Raw genomic sequence first — 13454 nt, forward strand, 5'->3', positions numbered from 1 at the left:
GTAAAGTTGGCAACCATGTGTAGCAAGATAAATAACCAAGTCCGTTTATTTATCACGCGATATTGTTTTCAGGTACAGCTGTATGTGTAAAGAGTTTTCTTTCTCCAGTCTGGTTTGTGTCAACGGAATATTTTCTCAAATGATTGAAGACGCATTTCTAGTGTAGTTACATGTGAAGGCATGTATGCAGGCTGTTGTGCTTCGAGACGTTATGAAAGATGAGGTCTTTTGGGACAGTCCTCACTGCGAAATTATTGCTGCATTTACTTCTTCTTCAAGTATCTGGAGGATTGGGTAGAATTTCCACCTCAACACACCAGCCAGATGAGCTACAGTTACTAGAGGAGCAGTTCGAGGTTTTAGCTCAAGTCTTAACATGCTTCCAAGTCGGTGACGGCATTGTGATGGTTGTGGATGAAACTTTGATGGTTTTGAGTGACAGTTTGCTGCATAGGCTTCAGGAAGTGCCGGTTGTACTAAGTGTGCTGAACATGTTCAGCGGTACTAGCGAGGAGGGATCTGTAGTTGTGTTTGTGACAAGTTCAGACTCGGTCACGAGTGTACTTGACGGAAACTTGAATCCTCGTTCTAGGTTCATAGTGGTGTTCTGCGAGAGTGTTGGTGCAGCAGATGTTGCAGCGGTGCTGCAGACGTTCAGTCGTCGTGGTGCGTTGAACGTGCTGGTGCATGTGGTTCAAAGTGATGGGTTGACGGCGTATACGTACTTTCCCTTCGCGGGGGAAAGCTGTGATGATTCGAGTCCTGTTCGCGTACAAAGGCTCGCTTGCTGCAAGGACATGTTCCCCGATAAGACGGCCAACATGCTAGGGTGCCCCGTCAGGGCATCCACGTTCGAATTTCCCCCACACGTGATGCTGGAGACCCTGAAAGATGGGAGGATGGCTGCTACGGGAATCGAAGCGAGTGTCATGTACCAAGTGGCTCGCGCTATGAACTTCACTGCCGTCCCCAAGCCTCCCGAAGACAACCAACTGTGGGGGAGCCTGCTGGACAACGGCACATACGTCGGTCTCCTCGGCGACATAGTCTACAATCGAGCCGACATTGCCTTCGCAGCGAACTTTGCCGTTCCTAAGCACCTCAACGTCACCGAGCTCACTGCACCAATAGGAAGACGGCACATGGTTTTCGTCACCCCAAGATCTCAAAGGATGCCTCGTTGGATGAACATAATACTCCCCTTCAAAACACCTTTGTGGGTGTTCGTGTTCTCTGCATTAGCTTCCATTATAGTGCTACTCAAAGTTCTGAAGATGGCCTTACCCAACTCACCTCACAAGCTCCTGAGGGATAGCTCCTTCCCTTCCATGTACATCCTGTCGACCTTTCTAGGGATCACGGTGACGAATGAGCCAAGCTCTTGGCAAATCAGGGCCCTGTACATAGCGTTCCTATTCTACTCAGTGGTCGTGCGGACTGCTTACGTGAGCGCCCTCATAGGCTTCCTCACCATACCGACCTTCTACCCGGAGATAGACTCGTTTCGCGGCCTCATAGACGCCAGGCTGCCCTTCGGAGGTCCGCCAGACATCCGCGGCTTCTTCGCCTCCGCGTCAGATGCGGTGGAGGCAACAATGTACAACAATTGGGTGCCAACGCTAGATCTTCCGGGAGCTTTCGACAGAGTGGCCGTCGAGAGGAACTTCGCGTTGGCAATGGAGAAGGCAGCGGCCAGGTACAATGCCTACATGCAGCATCCGGAGTACAGGAGCAGGGTCCACATCATGCAGGAGGCGATAGTCACGTGTTACACTCAGATGTTCCTCCGCAAGGGGTCTCCGCTGCAGCCTCGCGTCAGCAGAATGGTGCGGAGGCTGGTGGAGGTCGGGCTGGTGCTGAGGTGGGAGAAGAACTGGACGCAGCGGATTCGCGGGCAAGCGAGGCTCGTGTCTTCTTCCAGGATACAGATCCAGGTGTCTCACCTCCAGGGAACGTTCGTTCTCCTATTCTGTGGTCTTGCAGTGTCGGGGATCGCGTTTCTGTCGGAAAAGGCTTGGTGGCACCTGACGAAGCCGCGACCATCGAACTGCAAGAGCGATCGTCACCAAGTGTCATATCCCTCCTGAACGCTTTGTCCTGCTCCTCTCACAAAACTGCTTATGGAAAGCTTACTATCCAAGTTATCACATATCTACTGTACAGTCATGGACACTTCTGGGTTGTAACGATTCCATTGAAAGTTAATGGAATTGTTATAACCCAGAAGTGTCCGTGACTGTACATACTCGCCATGGTTAGCTCTACAGGATTGCTCCACAAAATTTCTATGATATCATTAGGCTACTAAGACTTTCAACAGTAGATACTGGTTTTTATCAGGAATTTTGTCTCGAACAGAAATAAAGATTTAGCATACAAATGCCGACATTTTATGTCCGCAATTACATACGCGTAACTTGGCTGGGGCAAGGGGGTCACTCCCCACAATTTTCAGACTTATGAAGATTTTCAAGTTAAAGTTATTTCTTGGATCTCAGGATCAAAGAAACAAAGAGTAATTTTTATGATATTGTAACGACCGCCATGTTAGGCAGATTTCAGTCGTATATTGGCATTTATCTTATTCGTATACTTTGAAGTTAAGAACTTAAATTAAATTATTTATACTTAATTGTTTTCATAATTCATGTATATATTTACGCTTTATCTTATGTTATAATATTATTCGCGTATTTTTTCAACATTTATTCAGAATTTATAGGCTAATAATTATCCCAAATAATATATGCAACGTTTTCATTGTTTTTCAAATCGAAAATGGCTAGGATTATTTCTATTTTTCACGCAAATTTTGTTGTTTAAGCACAAGTTAAATACATTTCTTCTTAATATCGATTTTTGTTCAACAATGTACAAGATTGAAGTAATTTGTCTTCGTTATAAACTAAATCTTTATTTAATCATTTTTATGTGCAAGGGCAAATATGATTTATTTGAAAAAATCAGTTTAGATATTTCTACGAGGGGGGGCTGGAAAGTTCATGAAATCACCCAGAAGAAATAAAAATTGAAACAAATTGTTGTAGCCATTAGAAAGAGCATATATTGTAAACCTCTTATCCTGCATATGATCCTTTTGTCATTGTTATTTTTTTTGTTTCACGTTCAGTAAGAAGAGATGGCGGAGGACATAAGGAAATTTGAGAAGAATGAGCTTCGCAGTGTCATCAAGTTTTTCGTGTTGCAAGACAAATCCCCCATGGATATCCATAAAACTTTGGGGGAACATGCCCCAGGATATACAACAGTAGCCAAATGGGTGAGGCGTTTTAGGACTGGACATGGTGAGACTGAAGATGAACCCCGCTCTGGCAGGCCTGCAAGTGCAGTGACTAGGGAAAACATTGTCAAAGTGCACGACATGTTCATGGAGGATAAGCGCATATCCACCAAAACCATTGCTGCGTATCTGGGGATATTGCGTGAGTGTGTGGGTGTCATAATATCAGAGTATCTGGACATGCGGAAGCTCAGTGCGAAATGGAACCCAAAATGTCTGAATGCTGACCAGAAGAGAACACGAGTGCAGATGTCACGGGAGATCGTGCGCAAATTTCAACACCCTTATGATTTTTTGCGCTGTCTGGTGACTGAAGATGAAACATGTATTCACCATTATGATCCACAGACTAAAAAGCAACCCATGGAGATGCGCCACAGTGGGTCTCCTCGACCGAAAAAGTTCCGAAGTCAAAGGTCAGCAGGGAAGGTTCTGGCATCGGTCTTTTGGGATAAGGACTGTGTCATCCTCATAAAATATCTTAAACAGGGTGAAAACATCAGTGCTGCTGTTTATTCCCAATATTTGATTGAATTGAAGGCGGCTCTGAAGGAAAAACGTCGGGGAAAAGTGAGCCGTGGTGTGCAATTTCTCCAGGACAATGCGCCCTCGCACAAGGCCCATCAAACCATGCAATTGCTGGCGGATCTGGGCTTTACCTGTGTACCCCACCCACCCTATTCCCCTGATATCGCCCCATCCGACTATCACCTCTTTCCAAACCTCAAAAAACATTTCAAGGGCACACATTTTCCGTCCGAAGAGGCACTGGTTGAGGAGGTGGAGGGCTGTTTTGCATGGCAGGACAAAACCTTCTATTTGAAAGGGTTACAAATGTTGAAACATTGTTGTGAAACGTGTATTGAGCTTCGGGGGGAATACCTTGAAAAATGTATTAAAATGGTTGTTCCAGCTGTATTCCTTCTGGGTGATTTCACGAACTTTCCAGCCCCCCCTCGTATATAGTTTAATATTGTAATATTATAGCAAAGTATTTCTCCCTCGTTTTCAATAAAATATCGTTTTCCTATTGGCTGTTTATGTTAGGAGTGGGGGAACAACGCTACGTGTTCTTGGCGATGTAAAAACTTCCACGTTGGAATTTTTAATTGTTGCCAACCTGAACTTTAGCTTACTATCGCTTATTAACATTGATGTGTTATGTAAATTATCAGTTTTTATTGTGTTATTTTATGTTATGAGTTTGTATTATTGTAAGATAGAACAATCTGTTATGCTGCGCCTCGCCCTTGAGGTAGGCAGTTGAGGTCTTGCTATTAACTGTGAAGGCGGTGCGCGGACTCTCGTGTTAAATAAGTTGCTTATCACTGCCTACGAGCGCGCATGACGCAACAAAATATAATTTTAACTTGTGCGAATCAGTATGTACGCGCGCGATTCGTGATTAAAGATTTTGGACATTTTAATTATAAAGTATTTGGAATTTCATTTACTGTCACGTGTCGCAATTCGGTGGTTTCCTTCCTGGAGGAGGGGTGGATCGTCTTAATCCCGATCCACGGGTGAGAATTGGTGCTTCCAACTGACCAGCCAGAGCAAGGAGTGGTGTGTTGCCAATTCGGATCTCCATACCCTGGAGTTAAGAGCGGTGGTACGTTGCAATATCATGAATCAAACCGTTAATTAGCAACACAGCGCTGGACACTATTTTTATGACTAGACAACTTTCGATTCGGCCCCCCACCTCAATGTAAAGCAGTGGATTCTCCCTCCCAAAGTTAGGTCCAAGTTTTCGGCCATGCGCAACCAAACGTTCTGTGAAAGTGAAGCACGTGATCTCTATTGGTTTGCTTGCAACCACAGATGGGTAAAACATTGAATCATGACCTTACGATAATTCCTTATCGCCTTTCCTCTTCCGAAATTACCATTCTCGGAAAAGAATTACTTTGGGTCGAGTCAGTAATCAAATCCTAGAATCTCCTGCAAGGAATTAAGCGACATGAAAAGAGTTAAAACTTATCTAAAAGGAACGAAGCGTTTTCATGTTACAATCACTGAAAATTATTCTTCCCGACTTTGAAACACACTGTGTAATGTACCAGCCTTCAATATTTTAGCCATACGCAAGCTTAACAATGTAAAGCCACGACCGAACGTAATACATTTGTCTGTGATAAAGCTCTCCTTAGGCTTGGGAGTATATTTCTGTACTTTCACCGATTCCGTGCTCGTAGCGAACAAGTGCTCTTAGCGAACACCGGAAGGAAAGGATTTGCAGGTACATGCTGTTAGCGAACACACAAACTTGCCCTGCCTTGTTTGTCCTTGAAACATGCAAGTGTTGCCAGTTATACCTTATAATCATTTTGTGTTTGAAATTAGCTAAATGAAGGATCCTCAACAATTTAGGTTAAATGCCTAAGTTGTTAGGTTAGGCTAGGCCTAACCTAACCTCGTATGCATTCCTCGTCTGACGTCAGAACACATGGTAGCAAAAAGTATTAGAAACAAGGCACACCCCAGGTCGAGAGGCACCTGGCAATGAGGTGTTTCTCCACGCAAGTTGGCTTATCACTGGCAACACTTGCATGCTGACCAGTTTCAAGGACAAATAAGACAGGACAAGTTTGCGTGTTCGCTAACAGCACGCACTTGCAAATCCATCCGTAACTGTGTTCGCTAAGAGCACGTGTTCGATACGAGCTCGTTCGCTAACAGCATGGCACCCTTTCACCAGTACTACGCAGTTCCTATATGTGCATTTAGTGTACCTAAAACAAACGTCTGAGTCAAACATTTGGAAGGAGAATAAATTATATCCAGTACTGCGATAATGTTATCCGCAGTTAGCTTGCATGACAAGGGGGGGTTTAGGAGGGAATCAACCCCTTCACTTGAAAAGTTGACAAATAAATCCTTAATTTGTTGCCTAAAATCAAGTAATGTGCATTTCTCATTAAGAAACATCAATAATAATAATAATAATAAATTATTAATTATTTACTGGGCGACGTATTTTTCTGACTTCCAGGGGGCTCATGGGTTATCAGGGGGGGCTTTGTAAACCAGGTCCATTTTTAAAAAGTTTAATAGTATTAAATGAAAGTAAATTATGTGTGTCGGGGGTCATTAAATTAATTTAAAATATAAAATTTAGAAATATCATACGAATACTACAGTTTCTTTTTCTATATCTTCTAAAACATGTCTTGAACTCCTAATGACTGCTACTGACACCATCTCTTAATACACACTCCATACTATTTTTGATGAAACAGATATTTATATCATACATGTTAAAATGTACAATATTCACTTCAATCATAGTGGCTACCGTACATTCCACCCCCGGCCAAAGCAATAAAACTTAGGATCTGTTCACATTTGACGCAGATGCGGAAGGAATGTGGATGATGACGTCAAAGTCACAGATTTCTGTCAAACGAGAGGCTGCAATAGGGGCAGGGAAGTTACAGATATAGAAGGCTCCCTATGAAAGAAATGTATAAAGTCTAGAGAATCTTCTAACACTTGCCGCTGCTTCGACTTCTGCTCATAAACAAGATGAACGAACAAAGTTGGGAACAAAATAATATATTCTGTCAACATTTTCACTCTTCACCTCAAACAAATTAGAATACAAAATAGTTTTACGTAATGTCAAAGGAGCTGAGCCTCCCCTGGCTACGGGCCTGTTTTGCGATCATTTCCTTACTCTTTTCTGTCTCTAATCGCGACGGTGATGATTAAAGATGAATAGATGAAATTGATGAAGACACGTGCTCATGCGCTCGCCGGGATTCGAATCCAGAACCTTCAGTGGGCAGATCATGAATCGACCACCCAACGTCCTCGAATGCACTGTCAGAAGTTACCGTGGAAATTACAAAATCCTACCGTTAACAATCACCCTGTTAATTTACAAAAACGGGACACAACCGTTATTTTATTTAATTTGAATATTTTGTCATGCATAAAGATAGATATTTTCAAAAACTGAGGCACAAAAATTACATTAATTGGGTCAATTCAATATTTTAAAAGAGGCTATTCGAATCGTCTGACGGTCTCAGACCGTAATTTCTCCAAACTTTCTACATTGTAACTATAGGCAACACCCACCCCAATACAGAAAGACACAATGAAAAACATGCGCGCGCATGTATTTGATCTTGGTTTGGTTTGAGTTGCTGTCTTAAGTCCACTTTATGCACAGTAAGGCTAATCGGGACTGGACCTACAGTTTAAAGTGGGATCCGAACCACTTGTGCCTCCACCGGGTATCGAACCCGGGACCCCTTGATTACAAGGCAATGACGCTACCACTGCGCCATGGGGGAGGCCCTATGTATTTGATCTATTTCAAGTCCCTTTCATGACACACTTTTGTCTAAGAAAAAGGCATTTCATAAACAGGACCTGGATTTTGACGGAGTTACATATTTTCCCATTGTATTTGAACCATTTCTCTACTTTTCATCGAGTAATGCCCATATAAGTGGGAGCAATCTTCAAAATATGTCAAAATTAATTCAAAATATGATTTCTCAAAAATTCAGTTATTTTTATCTGATTGTGGCAATCCTGGCACTTGGTTTCACCATGGAAATAACGTTGCAAGAATCAAGAACTTCATTTGAAATCATTACATTTTTACTATCAGCACAGGAATAAAAAACAATGGCCAGAAATGTTTATTACATATTTCAATTTACTTACATATTTTCACGTTTCAATGATTTTTCTACATGATTTATCCTTTTGGCTACTTAAAAAACCGGGACTTTTAGGCACATACTCATTAGAAACGCCAATAGCAATCACGTAACACAAACAATTTGAATGATGACATCGAAATACACAGTTGTTTCCTTGTCCGAGAGCGTTGACTGTCGTTTGGTGAATATTCCGGGTAGGAGTTCTGACCTGGACATGTGTTTTCCTTGGTGAGTGTATTTTCATCAATTTCATTACACATCCTCATAGTCGCGATTAACCAAAAGTGGCAGAAAGGCGACGTAAAGAAGAAATATTATTGGCATAAAATTCAATAGGAACAATGGGAGTAAAAGTTACAATTAAACCAAAAAGGCAAAAGTGTTAAATAATTTTCTGATATGTCAATTCATTTTTAAACATGTGCCGCATTGTTCTGGTGCTGTTCCAGCAGATTATTGCTTTTGCTGATCAAAATTTCTACTTTTCATTCCTTTAATCTGCTTCCATTAGATTATTTGATCGTGCGGTTTTGTCGCTGCGTTCCACACAAATCATCATCTGCCACTTTGACGTCTATTTTGGTGAACCAATGCCCTTTCGCAAATGGTGATTGACCAACCCTTATGTATCCGCCTTGAGTCACACGACATTTATCGTTCCTTCCTACGCTCGCAGCGCAATCTGTTTTCCTTTAAGGTTTTCAATCGCATTTTTTATACTCTGATCCCTACTGCACACGTGACGGAACTGCAGATAAATGATAAATCACCATATTACTGTGATCTTTTCATGTCATGGCTTCTGGGCTTACTTATTATCATCACCCGTCTTTCATATTCATCGAGTTCACAATCTTCTCATGGTTCTGACGCCAACAAGCCACTCTTTACCATTCCGTCGACGTCCAGTGACGTCAGACGTACGTCACGACGCGGCGCTATTATCGATCCGGAAGCACACGCAAGACCTCCCCGTACCCTGTGCCCCGCTTTTTTTTCAGCAAAAAAAAAAATCAAGTGTTGCCAGCTGCATTGTTTTTCCACCACGTTCAGGTGGTAGTTGCTGCGATGGGACCATTCGAAAGAAAATGTCTTGTAAATAAACACTATAACAAAAGCTGGAAATTTAAGGTGGTAGGAACATCACGCATCACATTTATGATTGTAAAATAAATGTGTAGTGACTAGTGTTGAGGCAAGTTAACCGACCAACCATCATTGTACGCACTTAGAAAATAAACTAAATGTGGAAATTATGTAGCTGTTTATATTGTTGGAATAAGTAAACTACATCCAATGTTTGAGTCTACTTGATGCACAGCCCAATCAAAACTGAACCTACAGTTTAAAGTATGATCCGAACCATTGTGTCATATGCATCCAGTGGGTATCGAGCCGAATACTCCTTGATTACAAGGCGATAGAACGATTCAATTCAATTGGTTATGCCGCCTACCGTGGCGGAGTGGTTAGCTCATCGCGCCCGGGTTCGAATCCCGGCATGGATATTTGTGAGTGTCCATTCATCAATTTCATCATGTCATCACTCATCCCCATCTTCGCAAATTAGCCAAAAGTGGCACAAAAAGCGAAGTAAAATAAAACAAATCAATCAATTCAATTGGTTATGCTTCTAAGTGTTGCCAGCTATAGAGTGGGGACTTGTTCAAAAGGAAGACGAGAAGGCAGCAGGCGGGGGGGGGGGGGGAGCCCTTTATGGCCACTTTACCATTGTCGACATACCATCTCGCCACTGAAGGTTCCAGGTTCGAGTCTTTGCCTGGTCATGGGCGTTCCTTTGCGTGTGCCTCTTCAAAAACGCTCCTAATGAAGGGTGTCATCATTTGCTTGGTGTGAGTGGGCTCTAACATACAGTGAAGCTGTCTTCGACTAGTCTTCTGCCCGCCAAAATAGCGTGCCTGCATACATGAGAAATTTTCTGGATTATTTACGTGGAGAAACAATGAGTCACACACAGAGAGAGAGAGAGACAGAGAGAGAGAGGGGGGAGGGAGGGTAAAGTGAGACAGTAAAAGATAGATTGAAAGTGATAGAAAAAGAGGAAGAAAGATGTAAAATATAGCAGAGGTCAGAGAAGAAGATGAGAAATAATGAAATACAGGAAAGAGCGAAAAGAAGGAAACGAAACAAAGGAAAAAGAAGTGCAGATAACAGAAATAGAGAGAAGAAAGAGAGAGGAGGAGTAAAAAGACTACAGAGGGAAAAAAGGACGAAGTGAAGGAGGTTTGAAGAAGAAGAAGGGAACGAAAGGAAAGAGAAGAAGAACAGTAGAAGTAAAGATAGTGAAATAATAAGAAAGATGGAAAAAGAGGGAGAAACAAAAGGAAAGAGAGAGAGAGAGAGAGAGAGAGAGAGAGAGAGAGAGAGAGAGAGAGAGAGAGAGAGAGGCCATGGTAACGAACGAGTGATTTGGAGCGGACATTAAATTTATTTTGCCATTTTGTAAAAGAATTGCCTATGAAAACCAACGAAACACTGTGCTTGCATGAAAGATATAGGGTAATATTTCGCCGTACAAGATAGATATTGAACATTTAATCTAAGAAACGGAAGGGAAGGATAAGATTTGTACAACCCTTTCCATGGGTGCCAACATTTTTTTTAAAAAAAAACATTGGTTCGGCTCAAATACTTGAGTTATAAGTTCACAAAAATTTTATAAATTCTCGCTTCCTAACGCTAGGGAAGAGGGAGGTTTGTCACAGGGAGGTTTCATGTGCATGTTTCTAGTTCCAAAAACCAAGAACAAATTAAACAAGGGTCCCCTTTTATCAGTAGCTTCCTTGGATTGTTTTATTTTCATTGTAAGATAATCCCTTCCATGAATTTTGACTTACAAAATCACGATCCGCCGAATTATTTGAAGACGAAGACTTGTCCCTCCAGTTTTGGCACTCAATCAGTCAATCGCCGCTGCTGGCCACCTGATTAGCTGCTGAGAGACAAGCTAAGTGCACATCAACAATATCCTCACTAATTTATTTTAAAAATCTGTTAATTACTGATTTCTATAATCAATCCACGAATCACGATAACAAATATAATAATAATAACACGGTTAATTATTGAGTGCGCTTGGTCCCTAAGACGGCTTAAGAATAGATATTAACAGCACGCATTCATTATCTAGCTTACCTGTAGTTAAGACCGGCATAATTCGTATAAAAACAAGTGCTCTTGCAAATATATGAAGAATTGAATATTTATTGAATAACAAGGATATTAGATCCAGTTGACGAGAAGTAAAGTTCCTGATTAATATTTTATGCATATTAAAATAGTACTTTGGTACTATCCTTCAAAACCGCATGATCCCAATATAATCCTTGCCTTCCAATCAGTTGAGAGGAAATTAATAACCATTAATTATACAATAAAGACTAAACAAGTTTCATCATTTAATTTCAGTACTTGGTGGGTCCGAACCCACCGGAACCCCGTCCTAAATACGTTCTTGGTTGGCGCCACTGACGCCTTTCTTGCCACCAAGATTCAACACAAGATATCTGTGAATTTTGAATGCGTCATCCCAGTTTGAGACCGCGATAAGAAGCAGCTGATTGCATACTTTTGGAACAGAAACAAGTTGGTCAACGCCTTACGCTTTTAACAGCACCGAATCTGATGTTAAGAGGCAGTGAACAGGGTCAAAAACCTGTTTACGTGCGTATTGTGTGAGCAATTTAACTTCGCTGTCTAAAGATAAACACGTCACTCGCAAGGCCTGAAGACGTGCTTGACCAATCCAACTTGCAATTTGTCGGTGCAGATGTTAATGTTAAAATGACTAAGTCAATTCAATGGTGACATGCGAATTAAAACTGTACATACCTTGTTTCCAGACATTTGATAGATCAGTCCCTTGCTACAACGTCATATTATATGCCCGTTAACGACATATATCAATGCTCATGATAGCAAATACATTAATATTTAATTAACAAAATAATTACAACGCACAAACTCATTTTTAGTCAACGAGATTAACAAACTTTCCACAGAAGGAATATTCAAATTATAGCGAGAACAAAAGAACATCGATGCAAGAAAAGTGACATATTTCTCCCTCCTTCCTTACTGATTTCTTATTCTCCAAGCAACGTGGCCACCAGATCGTTCCTTTTATATACAGCATGTTTGTGCAGATGAGTTTCAAACATACTTTCTTATTTCTTTCGTGCGATAAGTGTATTGGTACAGCTCCAATCAAGTTTATATATTGCATTAAAGTAAATTAGTAATGCAGTATTTCGTTCTTTTTTACAGCATATTTGCAAGGTATGCAATTATATTGCTTTTCGTTAGGTTTACCATGCGAGGTAAGTGAGAGGACATAGGAATGAAGGAAAAGGATATAATAGAACGACAAATGAGTCCAATGTCCATAACAATAATTGTAAGTACCGTTTCTCTTTTGTACAGCACGATTCTTCCACAGGCTCAATTGACGCTGATCTCGTTAATTTTTTGTAAGGGAAACAGGTTTTTCATTACTCTTTGTTGATAGGCTGTGTCAATGTCTTCTATCTTTCAGGGAACGTGTGTTATAAAAATACATATTAATTGAAAGGGGTTATTTATGTGGACAACGATCAGAAATCATCGGAAATTAAAAGCAACATGGGCTTGTCTCACTTGCTTCATAGTTTTAAGAGATTTCTTGTGACTTCAACACTTTCTGGCGTAGTGGTGACGTCGACGCCTTGCAATCAAAGGGTCCCGGGTTCGCTACCCGTGGCAGGCGAATTGCACAGTGGTACGGATCCCACTTTAAACTGTAGGTCCAGTCCCGATTAGCACACATGTGCATAAAATGGACTTAAAACAACAATTGAACACTTTCTGCTTATTAAATTAATCAATATAGTGCTGCCTCCTAGAGGAAAAACACGCAACGACTGTGTCTGTCCAAGCAAAGTTTGGAATATACTGTAGTTTCATAACATGTAAAGTTGTACGTTTTTTGTGAGTTTGCAATAAAGCAGTTTATCTTGGAATGTCTGTGTTTCCATTACACAACATTATGACGCAGTCGATATGAAAGAAATAACTCTTCGCATCATGGATTGCAGTACTACTAGATATATGAAAGAACCATATATTTCTGTAAGTTTATTAAAGTCGGCTTGACTATCACCATCGTACAGTGGGATCCATGAGTATTAGCATGCAAATTGTCCATGACAGTTTTCATTATACTTACTCTTACATCCTATGCGATGGGTTATTTTTATGTATGCTGGTGCAGAAGTTGTCAACAGCTTGTTTTGAGTTTTCTTTTAATTATTAAAGCTCTTATAGGGTCAAATAAAGTGCACGAACATGGTGATGGACAATTTGCACGGTAATACTCATGGATCCCACTGTACAACAGACTGTTCTATAATCATAAACGTGTCGATTTCATTTAATATGGAAGCAAGCCATGATCACGAAATATACAAGGGCTT

The 13454-nt window shown here is 41.1% G+C and overlaps 2 protein-coding genes across 2 annotated transcripts; both read left to right on the forward strand.

Moving 5' to 3' along the window:
- The first annotated feature begins 218 nt into the window (after positions 1-218).
- LOC145988961 (glutamate receptor ionotropic, delta-2-like) lies at positions 219-2087 on the forward strand. Its single transcript, XM_083124264.1, has one exon. The coding sequence runs from the start codon at positions 219-221 to the stop codon at positions 2085-2087; it is 1869 nt and encodes a 622-aa protein (XP_082980390.1).
- A 1052-nt stretch (positions 2088-3139) lies between these two features.
- Positions 3140-12554, forward strand: LOC145988962 (protein GVQW3-like). Its single transcript, XM_083124265.1, has 2 exons — positions 3140-3717; positions 12539-12554. Exons 1-2 carry the CDS (start codon positions 3140-3142, stop codon positions 12552-12554), a joined length of 594 nt encoding a protein of 197 aa, XP_082980391.1.
- The last annotated feature ends 900 nt before the right edge of the window (positions 12555-13454 follow it).

This window comes from Lepisma saccharinum, chromosome 6 (assembly GCF_977018435.1).
Source record: "Lepisma saccharinum chromosome 6, izLepSacc3.1, whole genome shotgun sequence".
In the NCBI taxonomy this organism is placed as follows: domain Eukaryota; kingdom Metazoa; phylum Arthropoda; class Insecta; order Zygentoma; family Lepismatidae; genus Lepisma; species Lepisma saccharinum.